This window comes from Orcinus orca, chromosome 7, assembly GCF_937001465.1.
Source record: "Orcinus orca chromosome 7, mOrcOrc1.1, whole genome shotgun sequence".
Lineage (NCBI taxonomy): Eukaryota > Metazoa > Chordata > Mammalia > Artiodactyla > Delphinidae > Orcinus > Orcinus orca.
Window position 1 is genome coordinate 60,133,376 of NC_064565.1, and position 18,237 is coordinate 60,151,612.

The 18,237-nt window shown below is 36.1% G+C and overlaps 2 protein-coding genes across 3 annotated transcripts in view; one reads left to right on the forward strand and one right to left on the reverse strand.

Moving 5' to 3' along the window:
• Positions 1-18,237, reverse strand: part of SLC25A12 (solute carrier family 25 member 12) — a 171,741-nt gene that overhangs the window by 114,800 nt on the left and 38,704 nt on the right. The gene's annotated exons all lie outside the window — the stretch shown is intronic.
• The window catches only part of HAT1 (histone acetyltransferase 1), a 51,228-nt gene that overhangs the window by 8,614 nt on the left and 24,377 nt on the right, over positions 1-18,237 (forward strand). For both annotated transcript variants that reach the window (XM_004267303.3, XM_033423580.2), the window contains exons 3-4: positions 8,453-8,528; positions 12,319-12,439. In XM_004267303.3, the coding sequence (XP_004267351.1) occupies positions 8,453-8,528; positions 12,319-12,439 (197 nt within the window). The remainder of the gene's footprint in view (positions 1-8,452; positions 8,529-12,318; positions 12,440-18,237) is intronic.

An 18,237-nucleotide genomic window follows, 5' to 3' on the forward strand; every position in this document is an offset into this window, starting at 1 on the left:
TTCCAAGGTATTTCATCTATTTTACTGCTATTATAAATGGGATCTCCTCGTCCATTATATTTTCTATCTTTATTGTGTATGGGAGAACTATGGAAAATAATTCTTAACACATATCTTTTTCCCACATCAAAATCTAGTTTACATAAATTTTATACATATTTGACAGAACTAAAATTGACTGGGTTATTTGGTCAGTCTAATCCCTTACAGTCAGCAGCAATAATTTGCTTCCCTCAAAACAACCTTTCTTCCTATCTCCCTCTTTCCCTTCCCCTTCTACTTTCTCTGGAGAAATGTTTATTGAAAGCTACCATGTGACAGGCATTGTACTAGACACATGGGATAACTAACTCTTGACTGCATACCAATAATTCCACTAAGGTTTATCCCAAGATTCTTCTCCCATAGCAAGCTATTTTCACTTTGTGTGTGAGTGATTGATAGGCACACTTTTCCCACACGGGTCCAGTGCTCTGGGGGTAGGTTACTGTAGAAAGAGTGAATCTTTTTTTCTATATGTCACTTTAATTATGTTTAGGTATACAATTAGGTAGCATTAACTACCTTCACAGTGTTGTGCAGCCATCACCACTATCTGTTTCCAAAACTTTCTTATCACCCCAAACAGAAACTCTATATTCCTGTTAAGCAGTAATTCCCCATTCACCTTCCCCTCCAGCCCCTGGTAACCTCTAATCTACTTTCTATCTCTATGAATTTACCTATTTTAGATATTTTTTTAAGTGGGATATTTGTCCTTTTGTGTCTGGCTTATTTTACTTATAATATTTTCAACTTACTTAGCAAATGTTTCATGTTGTAACATGTATCAGAACTTCATTCCTGTTAATGGCTGAATAATATTCTGTTGTATACCACACTTTGTTTATTCATTCATCTGTTGATGGACACTTGGGTTGTTTCCTCCTTTTGGCAATTGTGAATAATGCTGCCCTGAACATCGAGATATAGTTGTCTGTTGTCCTTGTTTTCAGTTCTTTTGCCATATAGCTAGGAACAGAATTGCTGGGTCATATGATAATTCTATGTTTAGCTTTTTGAGGAATTGCCGAATTATATTCCATAGTGGCTACACCATTTTACATTCCCACCAGCAATGTATGAGTTTCACTTTTTCCAAATCCTTGTCAGCACTTATTATTTTTTTATATATAGCCATCCTAGTAGGTGTGAAATGACATCTTACTGCAGTTTTAATTTGCATTTCCCTAATAACTGATGACATTGAGCATATTTACATGTGCTTATTGGCTGCTTGTGTATCTTCTTTGTAGAAGTATCTGTTCAGATCCTTTGCATATTTTTTCATTGAGTTGTTTGTCTTTAATATATTTTTTGTTGTCATTGTTGTTTTAATATATTTTAAAAACAGATAATCTTACTGGATTCTTCTACTGTGTGGAGAGTGGTTTCAGCTGATTTTCTTTGTTTTTCTCAAGCATGCAATCATAGCATCTGAACATTTTAGTAAATTCACTTTCTTTTCTATATATACCTCTTACTTTGTTCTCTTTTCAATTTGCATTGGCTAGCACGTTCAGAACAGTGTTAAAAAATGATAGCCGTCATTCCTCTTCCTTAAATTAATGATGATGGTTCTTGTTATTTCTCCACTAAACATGATCCTGACTTATTACATTGGAGAGTATTTTTCAGTTTGCAAAGAGTTTTTATTCAAACATGCATATTAGACTTTATTGAGTGCCATTTTGGTTTCCCTGGAAATAATTTTTATTATATTATCTTATATACAATGTAAAACATAATATTTAAATAATTTTATTTTTTAATCTTTAGATTTTGAACCATCCTTGCATTTCAGTACCTCGAGATATTTTGTTTTGATGAAGACTATATTATCTTTAAATATTTTTACATTATTGTTTATAGATGATCTTGGTCTGTGTTTTTCTCAAGGCTTTCTTTTTAGGGAAGGTGAAGGTCAGCTTTTGTACTCTTTGTAACTATTTCTCATGGCCTTCCCACTTTACCATTCCTACTCTCAGCAGTTTTTAAAGCATTAGGTATACTTGTTCCTTAAAGGCTTGAAATAATTCACCTTAATCATTTTGAAGAGATTGTCCTCTTAGGCCATTTAATGCTTTTCTTGCCTTAATACAATTTAGATTGCATTTTCAGGTTTTGTGTTTTACAGGCTACATTTTTTTGTCCTTCCATTTACTTTTAACCTGTCATTCCTTTTAGGCATGTCATTTATAGAGAACATACTGAATTTGATTTGTAAAAATTTTTTTAATCTAACCAGTTTATCTCTGTTACATTTATTGTTTGTTGCTTTTGTCATCTTTTTCTGTTGCTTCCTTATACTTTCTCATTCCTCTTTTCCTATGTAGTGTGTGTTTTGTTTTCCTTTATCCCTTACTCTCCAGTATACTCTTTTAAATTCTACTAAAAAGCCATATAACCAATTATAAAAATACAGTGTATTGTTAGTTCTACTGAGATGATCTTTGTTTTAAGTTCACTACCATTCAGCAAATACTTATTTAGGTGTACTATGTGACAGGCACTTATCTCGGCACTAGAGGTAGAGCAGTATACAAACAGTCCCTCTTTTCATTGAACTTACATTTTCATTATGAGAAACAGACATATTAAATACATGACACATTGTGATATGTGTTATGGAGAAAATAGAGAGTGATCAGGTCTTACAACTAAGGTGACATTTGAGTAGATGCTAAGTAAAGTGAATCTGTGAATCGTGTAGATACCTCAAGGATATCTCAAGGAGTGTTCCAGGCTGTCTCTTTTGTCTCCTTCAGACTGGAACAGTTGTCAGTCTTTTCTTAACTTTCCTGACCTTAACACTTTGAAGATTACAGGCCAGTTATTATGTAGAATGTCCCTCAATTTGGGTTTGGCACATGTTTGCTTATCGTTTATTTCAGATTGTATATCTTTGTTAGGACTATCACAGAAGTGATGTGCAGATTTCATTGCATCCTATCAGTTTTTCATTAAACTTTCAATTCTTCCATTTATTTCCTATTTTATTTAATGAATTATAACCTGTTACTATCATTTATTTTGGTGGTCAATTTGTCCCTGACTTGACCAGTGGGAGGCCAGATCAAGTTGGCTTCTGTGTCTTTTTTACATGTCCTCCTTATTATTTGATTACTTCGTTTTTTGATTACTTTCTGGAACAAGATGTTCTAGGCTCATGTGTTATTTCTGCCATAGCTCTGGAATTTAGTATACTCAGGAAAATATATGTTGGCCAGAGCACTTAAGATTTCAGTTATTTAAAGAACACAGGGTTATGAATAAACTTATAGTCTAGAGTACAACTAGATACAGTGGGGAATATGTGGCATCTCTGAAGCTGCTTGAGAACTAGAACCCATTGTATCTGCAATATGAGCACCTGTTAGTGGGTTGTACATATGTTAAATGCCTAAGTATTTAATTAAACTTTAATAATTGATTAACATGCAGTGGTGATTTCTTAATTTTGTTTTTGGCTAATAAGACATATGTAGAATGTATCTTTTTTTTTTTTTTACATCTTTATTGAAGTATAATTGCTTTACAATGGTGTGTTAGTTTCTGCTTTATAACAAAGTGGATCAGTTATACATATACATATGTTCCCATATCTCTTCCCTTTTGGGTCTCCCTCCCTCCCACCCTCCCTATCCCACCCCTCTAGGTGGTCACAAAGCACCAAGCTGATCTCCCTGTGCTATGCGGCTGCTTCCCACTAGCTAGCTATTTTACATTTGGTAGTGTATATATGTCCATGCCACTCTCTGGCTTTGTCACAGCTTACCCTTCCCCCTCCCCATATCCTCAAGTCCATTCTCTAGTAGGTCTGTGTCTTTATTCCTGTCTTACCCCTAGGTTCTTCATGACATTTTTTTCCTTAAATTCCATATATATGTGTTAGCATACAGTATTTGTCTTTCTCTTTCTGACTTCACTCTGTATGACAGACTCTAGGTCCATCCACCTCATTACAAATAGCTCAATTTCATTTCTTTTTATGGCTGAGTAATATTCCATTGTATATATGTGCCACATCTTCTTTATCCATTCATCTGATGATGGACACTTTAAAAACTACAAATAGAACTACCATATGACCCAGCAATCCCACTACTGGGCATATACCCTGAGAAAACCATAATTCAAAAAGAGTCATGTACCAAAAATGTTCATTGCAGCTCTATTTACAATAGCCCGGAGATGGAATGTATCTTCTTTTATGCTTCTTTGTCCCTCCAAAAATTACAGAAGTGATTCGGAGAACTAGGAAATACAGGAACTATATATATGAGTAGAAACAATAGGATGTATATTCAAAAAGAAAATTCATTGCAGGTCCTATGTTGGCAATAAGGTGCCATTTAGTATTCCAGGCCCTGATCTTCCATTTGTCTCCACAGATGTGAATGACATAATTTTTCTTGGAAAGAAAATTTTTAGTGCTTATTTTAAATTATTTCAGTTTTTATATTGTCTGTTTCTCTATTGGAATAATGCATATTTTGCAGAAATTTTAAAAAGTGCTGAAGAATGTAAGAAATTAAAATTAGACCTGTAATTCTGTCACCCAGAATAACTACTTCAGTATTGTAATTTGGGATATTTCTTTCTAGTTTTTTAAATTATATATTCACTTATATTATTTCTCTTTTATAAAATTCAGGTCACAGTGTCATGTTCTGTTTACTTAACTGTAGGTACATTGTGAACATTTTTCTCTGTCACCAAATATCTCAGTAACATGATGTTTAGTGATTATATAAACCATTTCACATTTATATAATTTATTTAATCATTCTCCTATTGCTTGATATTTGGTTTGCTTGCTTGCTCTCTTGCTTTACTGATGTAACAGCACTTCGTATGTGTTCTCATGTACATATATATATGTCAGATTGAGTCAGCCTTAAACTCACTATTTCCGACTTTGTAACCTTGAGCAAATTATTCTTTTTTGCATTATTCATCTGTAAAATGGAAGTAGTAATGTTGCCTACCTTGTACAGCTCTTGCAAGGATTAACTACAATAATGTTTATAAAATCCTTAACAAATTGCCTGGCACACAGTAAATGTTCAAGTGACAACTAATAGTATTATTAATAACATATTATTATTTTGTGTGTGACTGCTCCTTAAATGTATATCCAATAACAATGTTTTTCACACAAAAACTTGTGCACACACGTTCATAGCAGCATTATTCAAATAGTCCCATATGTTCGTTAACTGATGAGTGTATAAACAAAATACGGCACCTCTGTACGGTAGAATAATGTTCAGCCACGAGAAGGGAATGAGCTACTAGTACATGCTACAACATGGATGAACCGTGACAACATATTAAGTGAAAGCAGCCAGACACAGAAGCCCTCATATTTTATAACTCTGTTTATTTGATATGCCCAGAGTAGGCAGATTTAGAGATCTGGTTTCATCCCTTTCATAGTAATTACTACATTTGTATAAGTGTTGAGGGTTTTTAAAATGAGAATAGAAAACTCACATTTGTCCTGTCTATTAAAAGGACTAACCTCCATTCTTTGTGCCCCTAGCACCAATTGTTGGTTCCTTTTGCCTAAGGCCCAGGACTTTTTACCTTAAAAACCCTCTTTTGAGGAGATTACTTTCATTCTAATCTCTATCAAATTTAACCCATGGTATTTTCTCAATGTGTAATGCCAGGAACTTTTAGGCAACTTTTTAGAAATCTGCCCAGTGTGGTTAAAGGTCGTACAGTGAACAAATTTTCATATTTCAAGTTTCACGATAAGGACTGATATAAAAACTTCACTTATTGGATAGTAAAAGAATCCTTTATTAACTACACAGCACTGGTTTTAAAGAGTTTCTCTTGGATTCTTATTAAAATCTAATCAAATCTGCTTAAGCCAATAAATATTTAAGTATATATTTGCCTTAAGCTATTTGAGTTTTACTTCATTTTGGGTTTTTTTTTGGTTTGTTTTTTGTTTGTTTGTTTGTGTTTTTGCGGTACGCGGGCCTCTCACTGTTGTGGCCACTCCTGTTGCGGAGCACAGGCACCGGACGTGCAGGCCCAGTGGCCATGGCTCATGGGCCTCGCCACTCCGCGGCATGTGGGATCTTCCCGGACCGGGGCACGAACCCGTGTCCCCTGCGTCGGCAGGCGGACTCTCAACCACTGCACCACCAGGGAAGCCCGAGTTTTACTTCATTTTAACTAAAAGATTCATCACTTTACTTTTTCTTTTAGTTCCTATATTCTGTGGACTAAATTCCATGCTAAAATAGTAAAACCTCACTAATTTGGATGACAGGAGTGGGTATTGGAAGAAGGCCAATCCAAATTATAGAAATAGTTATCATAACTAACCTTACACTTTTCCTATTCATTACTTGTCTTTTTCTCTATCCATGTCTCTACCCATCATTACCAAAGTGCTATACATATTAGAAGCAGTAGCTTGAAATTAATTTTTTTTTGAAATTATTTTTTAATAATTTCTAGAGACTTCGAGACATTTTAAAGTATTAAAGATGCAGTAGTTGGGAATTTTTAGGTTAATGAGTCTAGACATATTGGACTACTTTATTTTCTTATTATGAAATATTACAGACATGCAAAAATTACAAGCAACTAATGAATATCTCTGATTCCATCACTCAGCTTTTTCAAATCTTAGCATTTTGCTGTATTTTCCCAGGCCTTTTTTTCTTTCAATTTTCATTACGAAAATTTGCAAACACAGAAAAATTGAGGGAATAGGATTATACCTGTATATCCTATACCTAGATTTAACAATTAACATTTTCCATATATGCTTTAATGTGTGTGTATTTTTGCTGAATTATGTGAAAGTAGCTTTCTGAACATCATGAATTTGCTCATAGCACATGTCCTAATATATGAATATGCACATATATAACCACAACACAGTTATTACACCTAAGAAAATTAGTGGTAATTCTTTGGTATCATGAAATTTTCTGGTTTCCCTGGTTGTTCTGGAAAGTCTTCAGTGGCTTAAAAAAAAAAAAAAGATTTAAACCAGAATCCACTCAAGAATCATGCATTGTGTTGGGTGTTTCTTTAATCTCATTTAATCCAGAACAGTCCCTCCTACCCATGGAACTTTTCCCTCCCTATGCCATTGATTTATTAGGCAGAGTAAAGTCATTACATAGAATTATTAAACAAATCTGCATTCTGGATTTGTCTATTTCCTTTTGCTGGTATTTAATTTGTTCCCTTCTCTATTGTAAATTGGAAGATATAAAGCTGGATTAGCGCTAGGATAAAATTTTTCAGTAAGAAAACTTCATAGGTGATACTGTATGCATTATGTTGCATTGAATCAAGAGGCACATATTGTTGGTCTGTCCCACAATGAGTGATTCTAAGTTTGAGATCACTTGGAAAGATGGTGACCACCAGATCTCTACAGTGAAAAGATTGTCTTTCCTTTTGTACATCAGTTAGCTGCTAGTTGATAACTTTGGCACCCTGTGAATGACCTGCTCTACAAGGACAGTGTTAGAAACTTTTCATCTGCAGTTATCTTTTCATTCTTCAATTGCTTAAGGGTTTGTTTGGGTTTTTTGGTAGTTTTTCTTCATAAGATAAAATATATTGGGAAAAAGTCCAGTAATATCAGTACTCATAATAAATGCAAATAAAAATAACAAGATACCCATTTCCATCTTAGATTGGTAGAAATTAAAGTTGAGGGTACAGAGTATTCTCAGGGATATGGGAGAAACAAAGGAGTTTAAGTAGCTGCTGGTGTGTATTTACAGTATTTTAAAGGGCACTTAAGCAGTATTTGCAAAAATATTTCAGTACTTTTTTCAGCACTTGTACTGCCAGGAATTTACTCTATGTATACTTCTAAAAGTATAGCACTGTTAAGGATGTCATTGCAGCATTACTTTTAATAGCAAAAAAGAAAAGGAAGAAATCTAGGAACAACATAAACATCATCATCTTGCAGTCATAAAGAATGATGTGATGCTATGAGCTTCATCAAACTCAGATTGTTCTTGTTCTCAGAATGTTTCTTATAGCACTTTGTTTTTGTTTCCTTTGTACTGTAGCTTTTCTCATCTCAAAGTGCTTTTTTGGTTTTGTTTCCTTTTACTCTTTGCATTGTGTATAAACATACCAGAAACGTAAAAATTAAATCAGATGCCTCTGTCATGCCTAGTTTTCTAATTCTTAGAATCAGTAGGGTTTTGACGCTGAAGCACTCAAAGTAATATTCTGATTTTCATTGTTTGTTTTCCTCATGAGAATCCAGTGTAAATCATATAATGGAAAAGTGACATTTTAAGTAAGAAAAATGTTGGCTGTAACCTAGTTATACTGAAATTCTTAAACTGGAAATACTTGTCATCTTTAATATTGTTAATATCTCTATATTTTTTATTCTTTTAAACAGTTCGTTTTCCTGAAGATCTTGAGAATGACATTAGAACTTTCTTTCCTGAATATACCCATCAACTCTTTGGGGATGAGTAAGTAACTTAGTAAGATATTTGTCAAATTAGTATGGCAAAAACATTTTTTTTAAAATTTAGAGATGAGAATTTATTTTCTTTACTGTTATTTTTCATGTAATTTATTTTAAAATATATATTAGAATGGCATTTTTTACATTGAGACACCAATCTACTATATAATACCTATCATTTAGTGCTATAGGTGCATTATCTCATTTAATTCTCATAATCTTAGCAATGGTATTATCATTTGTAACATTAACATTGGTGGGATTGGATAGTTGCCTAAGGACATATGAATGGCTGAAGTTCAGATTTAGTCAGTCTGACTGCAGAGCCCATATTCATAACTACTCCTTTTTTCCTACCATTTTGCTATACTGCTTTTAGAAAACACTCCCCTAAATCTGGAAAGCTTAAGTTTATTCTGGGACAAGTAAATAAGCAATTAAGAGAAATTTATTTTCAGAAGCAACTTTAAAGATACGTCCTGGGCTATTCAGCACAATTCTTTAATTTCCTATACCTTCATTACATTATTAGAATAGTCCATCACCTTTTGTTTTTTTAACTTTTGATTTTGAAGAAAATTTCAAATTTACAGTAAGTTGCAAGAATAATATTCTGTATATCCTTTATCTACAATCATCAGTTATTTTAACATTTAGCTATATTTGCTTTAATCATTCTCTTATATAAATATATTGATAGGTTGTTGTTGAACCTTTTGAGAGTAGGTTGCAGATATATCTTCTCTTACTCCTGAATTCTTTAGTATGTATTTCCTAAAAACAAGGACAGTAACCATAGTAGAATTATCAAAACTCAGGAAATTTAACATTGATACAGTACTGTTTTCTAAAATATAATCCACATTTCAAACTTTGCCAGTTGATTCCTAGTAATTCTTTTATAACAATTTTCCCCATCCTGGATCCAATCTAGAATCACGTATTGCATTTAGTTGTCATCTCTCTTTAGTCCCTTTAGTCTGAAACAGTTCTTCAGGCTTTGTTTTCCATGGCACTGACATTTTTGTAGAGAATAGGCTAGTTTTATAAACCATTTTGGACTCATTTGATTGTTTCTTCATGATTAAATTCAGATAATGCATATTTTTGTAGTACCACAACAGAAGTTGTATATGTCCTTCTCAGTGTGTCATATCAGAAAGTCCATGAGGTCAGTTTGTCCCATTGTTGGTTAAGCTAACTTGGGTCATTAAGTTTCGAGGTATCTGCCAGGTTTCTCCACTAAAAGGTTATTGGGCTTTTCTTTGTTATTTATATGTAATCTGTGGGGAGATAGTCTGAGAGTGAAAATATCCTGTTTCCCATCAAACTTTCGCTCAGTAGTTTTAAAACTGTTAATGATTCCTGTCAGTATTTTACTTTGATTGTAAAATGGCGATTTTCTAACTCTACCACACCTTCAGCAGTTATTAGTTTGCATTCTACTATAAAAAACAGCTTCTCTTCTTCCCCTTGTGTATTGTTTATATCAGAATAGACTCAGGGATTCTTTTTTTTAACTTAATGGGTTATAATCTTTTACTGTTATTAATTTGATGCTCAAATTATCACAGATTCAACAAGTGGCTCTTTCAAACTGGCTTTCTGAGTCCTTTTGATATATCGTCATCATTTTGAGGACATGTTACCTTGTGATACAATAAGGTGTTCCACGTTCACCTTGTACTTCCTCTGCTAGTTCTGGAGTCGGGCATATTCTCAAGGAACCATGGTTTTTTTAGTAGGAAAGGGTGTTTAGACATAGTTGACATTTAAAATATTCCCTCTTATTGCTGTTTTCTCTATGCATTATTTCAACATTTTGGACATATTTATTTAATGTGTTTTTAAATTGACAAATGTCTCTTCATGGAACAAGTTTCTTGAGAATTTCTTATGAATACATCAGATTAGGCATTTTATGTGCTTTTAAATATTAATAACTGAATTTTACTATATATTGATTTGTGCCAAAATTTGAGCCTTTCATATTTTAAACAGGTTTTATTACAACATAAAAATAAGAATGCTTTCTCTTTGTATCTCTATCTTTAAGGAGCTTTTTATTTTGTTCTCTTCCTCTTACTGCTATTTAAAATCTCTTCCTATGGTAATATCTTAGTGAGTAGGATCTAATTTCACAGGTACTGCTTCTTAATGGCATTTTGCACACTCACTTTGCATGTCATTAAAAGTGGTGTGCTTGCATACCCCTCCTCTAAGGTAGGCAGATGACAATCACATAATCATGATAACTCTGTATCTTGGGACCCATGACATTGATCTTGATCCTAGTGTCATTGCCACTCCTTTCTACTACATATAATTTTCAGAGTCCTAGAATGGACACTGCTCATATTTTGTTTTGGTAGCCTAGACAGAAATCTGGAAATGACACTGCTTCTTTTAACCACTCTTTCAGTATTCACCTTCAAAAAAAAACCTCTGGGCTTCCCAGGTGGCGCAGTGGTTGAGTTCTCCTGCCGATGCAGGGGACGCGGGTTTGTGCCCCGGTCCAGGAAGATCCCACATGCCGCGGAGCGGCTGGGCCTGTGAGCCATGGCCGCTGAGCCTGTGCGTCCGGAGCCCGTGCTCCGCAACGGGAGAGGCCACAACAGTGAGAGGCCCGCGTACCGAAAAAAAAAAAAAAAAGCTGAATTGTATGATAGAGGCTTTTTTTTTTTTTTTTTTTTTTGGCGGTACGCGGGCCTCTCACTGTTGTGGCCTCTCCCGTTGCGGAGCACGGGCTCCGGACGCACAGGCTCAGCGGCCATGGCTCACAGGCCCAGCCGCTCCGCGGACCGGGGCACAAACCCGCGTCCCCTGCATCGGCAGGAGAACTCAACCACTGCGCCACCAGGGAAGCCCTACAATTCACCTTTTTAAAGTGTAAAGTTCCATGGGTTTTAGCATATTGAGAGTTGCGCAATCATCGCCACTGCCAATTTTCATCACTCCCACCAAAATTCCCATTGTGACCAATTAGCAGTTGTTCCCTCTTTCCCCTGCCCTCCCTAGCCCTGGGTAGTCACTAATCTACTTTCTGTCTTTATAAATTTACCTATTCTGGATTTTTTTTTTGGCCAGTGTGCAGGATCTCTGCCTACCAAGGATCGAACCCATGCCCCCTGCATTGGGAGTGCGGATTCTTAATCACTGGACTGCCAGGGAAGTCCCAGAAGACTTTTTTTTAAGCTGAAAAAGGGAATAGCAAGGCGTAGATGGGTAGCGGGGAGCAAGGTTGGAAAAAAATAGCAGGAGCTCTAGATCTGCTTTCTGAGTTCATAAGTGGGGTGTGATCAGACAGGTACTATCACTCACCACTTTCAACAGCTCTGGATGTTGGTGATGGATGCAAGTGGTAAGTTGGAAGCACTGGGCTAAGGCTACATCTTAGCCGCTTGCCTAGCCAGGAATCAATTTGACATTGCTTGTCTCTGATTTGAAATGCCTTCTAGTAGTAGCAACAGTAAGAGCAGCAACAGTAGCTGTAGTATACTTGTACAATGTGACAGTCAATATTATACACAGTTAACATGTATTAACTTGTTCATTTAACCCATAAAACATCCTTGAGGTAGGTGTTATTATTCTCTCACTTTATAACTGAGGAAAGCGGAGGCCCAGTTTCATTCAGTATGGTTCGTTTGTGTATTTGTTTTTAATAAGTATAGTTTAAAATCTCGAAACTACCCATGAAGTTAAACTTGTTTATATGTAGGGTTAATACTTTGTCATGAATTTGTAAAGATTCATTTTCGGGTCTTAGATTACTGCTGTTTTTCCCCTTTTAGTGAAACTGCTTTTGGTTACAAGGGTCTGAAGATCTTGTTATATTATATTGCTGGTAGCCTGTCAACAATGTTCCGTGTTGAATATGCATCTAAAGTTGATGAGAACTTTGACTGTGTAGAGGTAAGAACAGAAATAAATTTATTTTTAACTGTTTTCCAATTGAGTATAAAACAGAGTATAAGATGTAAAGGTTTGAGGGAGGAGAGAATCTGTTATATAGCAGCTTTAAAACCACATATTTAATATTTAGTTATGGAGATGATTGTCTGCCTGTCATTCCAGTTAACGCTGTGATCATGATCCTTAGCCTGATCTGTTTCCTGAGTGGACCTTTTCCATAAAAACCTTCACTTGGGCTTCCCTGGTGGCACAGTAGTTGAGAGTCCGCCTGCCGATGCAGGGGACACAGGTTCGTGTCCCGGTCCAGGAGGATCCCATGTGCCGCGGAGCGGCTGGGCCCGTGAGCCATGGCTGCTGAGCCTGCGCGTCCGGAGCCTGTGCTCCGCAACGGGAGAGGCCACAGCAGTGAGAGGCCCGCATACCGCAAAAACAAAACAAAACAAAACAAAACAAAACAAAAAAAACCCTTCACTTGATCAGAGTTGCATTTTATTTACCAACTTTAGTTTTTTATTTTGAACATTAAAAGTACTTATTTTCCCCAAAGTTAAGATGGAGGGAACTAGCTAAATTTTCTGCATTTACTTCATGTACAATTTTCTTATTAAAATTTCTCTTGCCATATTTCTAATCCCAAATTTCCTAATATATATTCCTTTATGAACATGGATAATTAAGCTGATTACATTATAAAACTATTTGAAGCAAATGAACCAAAAGAGGGTAAAGGCAGAGAGTATGAAGCGTATGCACCTGTGGCAGGCTGAATTATGGCCCCACCAAAGGCAGTGTGACCACAGGGGCTGAGTAATGTGGCCACAAGCCAGAGAACGCTAGTAGCCACCAGGAATTGGAAGAGGCAAAGAACAGATTCTCCTTCAGAGCCTCTGGAGGGACTGTGGCCCTGATGACACCCTGATTTCAGCTCAGTGATATTGATTTTAGGTTTTGCCTCTAGACTGTGAGAGAATACGTTTCTGTTGTTTTAAGCCTCCATGTTTGTGATAATTTAGTACAGCAGCCATAGGAAACTAATACAGATTTTTGTACCAGGGAGTGGGATACTACTGTAACAACTAAAACTGTAGAAATGTCTTTAGAAATGTGTAATAGGTAGAAACTGGAAGAATTTTGAGACACATGATAGAAAAAGCAAGTTTGCCTTGAACAAACTGTTGGTAGAAATATGGATGTTAAAGGCACTGCTGGTGAGGACTCAGAGCAAAGTTAGGACCATGGGAGAGAAAACTTTTTTATCATCTTAGAGAATACATACTATATCATTATAAAAGAGAATGTTGATAGAAATAGGAATGCCTTCTAGTACTAGTAACAGTCCAGTAAAAGGTGCCTCTGGTGAGGGCCCAGAAGGAAATGAGGAACATGTTATTGGCAACTGGAGTAAAGGAGATCTTTTCTGTATAATGCCAGAAAGCCTGGCTGAATTGTGTCCTGCATTAATGTGGAAAGGAGAACTTGTAAGCAATAAACTTGAATACTTAGCTGAGTAGTTTTCCAAACAAAGTATTGAAGCTTTGGCCTGGTTTCCTGCTTTTCGTAAAATGTGAGAGGAAAGAGAGAAATTGAGGGAAGAACTGTTAAGCAAAAAAGATCTAGGACTTGATGATTTCGGAGATTCTCAGCCTGTTCTGAAGACACTAAAATTAGAAGATTCATTATCAGGCAAGTGTGCTGTGGGGAGAAAGCCAAGAGTATGGCTAAGTAATCTTGTTTTGCTGAAGAGATAGGCATGTGACTCACTGTTCTCCTCAGTAATCTCAACAAAGCCAGGAATAGGGATTGAATTCTATGATATGAATTCAGGGAACATCTGTGGAGGACTGTCTTGTCTATTGACATGAACCTTCATGGTATACACAGATTACCCACAAGGTTTTTCGCGAGTGTTATATCAGCAGAAACACGGCCAGTTTGGACTGACAGAATGAGGGAAGGCTAATGGACTTCTAAAGTTCTATAGGCAGGAAACAGGCTGATAACACTATTCAGCTGCAAACATGTGCTACCTTTCAAGAAAAAGGAAGAACAATTTCGAAGGTGGAGCTTCAGGCTCAGAGGATGGACCCACAGGCCACAGTATTCCCAGGTCTAATGGAATATGGATTAAATTAGCTGGATTTTGAAATTGTTTGGTACTGGTGACTTATTTCTTCCTACCATTTTCTCCCTTTTTTTGGCTGCCTTGGGTCTTGGTTGCCGCGTGTGGGCTTTCTCTAGTTGAGGCGAGCGCGGGCTACTCTTCATCGCGGTGGCTTCTCTTGTTGCGGAGCACAGGCTCTAGAGCACAGGCTCAGTAGTTGTGGCGCACGGGCTTAGATGCTCCACGGCATGTGGAATCTTCCCAGATCAGGGCTAGAACCCGTGTCCCCTGCATTGGCAGGTGGATTCTTAAACACTGCGCCACCAGGGAAGTCCCAAAAAATTATATATTTTAGACTTGTTCTGTTCCTGGGCATTCCTGTTTAAAGATATTGAAGCCAACTTTTTCAAGGCTTTAACTAACTTTAAATTTCTGACTTAAGCCTTTTGCCAACCTTGTGCCCCACCCTTTTATTGTAAAACCTTCTCTCATTACTTGTATTCGTTGATTTGCCCCCTTATTTTATTGTTTGGTTTTCTTTTATTGTAAAGGACTTGCCCAAAGTCCCACAACTAGTATCAATAAATGATTCATATTGTACATGGGAAAGAATCACTTAGTCGTAGTATGCATAATATATAGTAATACCCTCTTAAAAGATGTGATTATAGAACTGTTTATGACCTGTTCTAAATGGGCCCAGGCGCTTGTGCTTATTAGTTTTTATTTCTGTTTTTTACAATGTGGATTTATTTTTGCCTGCTCCCATACTTTTATGCTGTTAGATCTCAATTTACTGCTGGTGTGAGGGACTTTCCTCTTGCAAACAGTCCCCTTATGGGTAAAAATACCATATTAGTAAACTTAATGGAATTGTAACATGAATCATATATAGCATAAAGAGGTCTAAAATAGTCTCTTATATCCGTTATTCAAACTTCAGTGTCAGAAATACTTTGAGCACTTACTTTTTTTTGTTCCCATCCCACTCTGTTTGAGATGCCTAAGCTTGTCAGATAAATAATATGTAACTGTACTTAACATTTGTTTTATTTAGTGGTTTGTGTCCCTTGGAAATTTTTGAAAATTTGCAGATATAAAAGTGATTCTGAATAATACTGTAGTTGTGGTGATTTGATACTTGAAAAGATTTAATCTTAGATAAACTAGCATTTAACACAGACTTAGTAAAATGGAGCTTTTTATAATCAAATATTTCTTATTAGATTGTTAAACTTTCAAGCCTGGCTAGATACTCTTTAAAAATGCAGTGGTGGGGGCTTCCCTGGTGGCGCAGTGGTTGAGAGTCTGCCTGCCGATGCAGGGGACACGGGTTCATGCCCAGGTCCAGGAAGATCCCACATGCCGCGGAGCGGCTGGGCCCGTGAGCCATGGCCGCTGAGCCTGCGCGTCCGGAGCCTGTGCTCCACAACAGGAGAGGCCACACAGTGAGAGGCCCATGTACCGCAAAAAAAAAAAAAAAAATGCAGTGGTGGGTTTTTTTTCTTGTGTTATACAAAATTCACTTTTGTTTGAGGGGTTTGCTGGTTTGGGGTTTTTTGTTTGTTTTTTTTTTAAGTTTCAGCTGGCAGTGCTGAATTTCTTCCAAAGGAACTATTGACTTAGTTATTGATGAATCTTTCAAATATTATGTGCAGTGAAAATAGCTATGTATTTGCATTGACTTCTAATTGTTGCATTCTTGAAAACCAGCTTTCTCCATTTAGAAGTACTGTGTTAGGAGTAAGAAATCTATCTTTTATAATGCCTTTTTGTAGGACTATTTATTTGCTTCATGGTCGAAGATCACTTATTTAAATTACATGCTCAAGCAGAGACCTCTTTTTCCCCTTATACAAAAAGAATGGGTAGCAGATGTGGGAGGAATGGGCTTGCCTCTTCTCAGTTTGCAGTGAGAATGTTCATTTCACAATGCCTTCTGTGTTCTTGATGCCAGGAATCTAGTGGCAAACAAAGCAAAGTCACTGCTCTCATGAAGCTTACCTTCTTGCCAAGAGGAGCAGTCAGTGAACAAATATTAAATAAACAAATTAATATGTATGAAAATACGTTAATGTATGAAGAAACATTTTGCTGGTTTCTGAATGAAGAGGAGACAGCCATGTAATAATCTGAAGGGATCAATGTATGCAGAGGCCCTGAAATGAGAACATTCTTGGCATTTTTGTTGTCCGGAAAGATCACTGTTGTTAAGTCGTTGTGGTGATGGAGAGAAAGGTAGGAGATGGTTGAAGGGGGTTGGCGAAACTAGGTCATACGGAGTAAGAGTAGTTGATAGCCTTTGGAGGTTTTAAGTAGGTGGGGGTTATATGATAGGGTTTATATTTTTAAAAGATGATTCTGGCTGCTGTGCAGAGAACACACTGTAGGGGGCAAGAGTGAAAGAAGGGAGACCAGAATGTTGCAGTGTTATAGGCCACACTGCATTTAGTTGTCTGGTTAAGGATATCTTTGGAGGTAGAGCCAGTAGCATTTGCTGTTGAATTAAATGTGATTGATGAGGGAAAGAGGAACGAGGAGGATCCCATTGCTTAAGCAGTAGTGGTACTATTCACTGAGATGGGGAAGATAGAAGAAGTAGATTTAAGTGGAAAAAGCCCAAGATTTTTGTTTTAGATGTATTGTTTTGAGGTTATTACATAATATATCATAATTGAGTTTTTGCAGACTCTACTATGTAGCATTATTTTTGCATATGAAAAATATAGCCTTTTAGGTGGTCAGAAACCACAGCAAATCTGCTTAGAAATTATTTGCTTGTTAAAATTTTGCCATTATATTAGTCTTTCATCATCCATTCTTTTTCTTTTACATGCTCTCCAGTGGCACCTGAAATTTTTTAGTTACAATTAAGATGCCTGTAAAACATCTCCACTAGCCATCCTCTTTAAAGACAACATAATTATTTTGAATTTTGCGATACAATAAACTTGATTATTCAGACACTGATGGTTTGGTCATCTTATGGTTGTCCCTGATCTTTGCCTTTATCAATACCTCCTGTCCTCTCTTGAGGTAATTTCATTGCTTTTTAGTGGAAGGGTGTGTAACTAAGATTGTTCAGTCTTGCTAACCACTAACATTTTAGGGAAAGTTTTGTTGGAGAAAGTTGAAGTACATGGATAAGGTTTGTATTATCTGTGAATTTCAGTCATCTGTTTTATCCTTGTCTCTCATTAATATGGATTGAGTTTGAGCGTAGATGAGAGCAGATTTTTTAAATTTTCTGGATTCCTTAGGGCTTTTTAAATAGAAAAATCCTGTGTACTTATAAAAATTTAATCTTGAGGAAGCAAAAAAATAACTCTTTGGTAGACTAATAATATTTCAGTATATTCCACTATATTCTTTTTTTGATAATGGTGTCAGCATTCTTAATGAGTAATTTTATATGAAGTATCATAAAAAGCTTTAAAATTATGTATTTAGATTTTTATCTTGGAACTTTGTTGTGAGTTTAGGTTGCAAAACACTAATGCAGTATAAATTAACATAATGTGACCTTTGTTTTTCCAGTAGTTGAAATATTCACGCTTTTTCTCTACTCCTCTAACAAAATGGAAATTTCTACAGCTTAAATATTGTCAGAGAATGTAAGATTGAGCACGTTATGTAGATACGGAGTGTTTTTGCTTGTTTTTGTAGCATATCTTGAGCAAATTATGTAGATATGGAG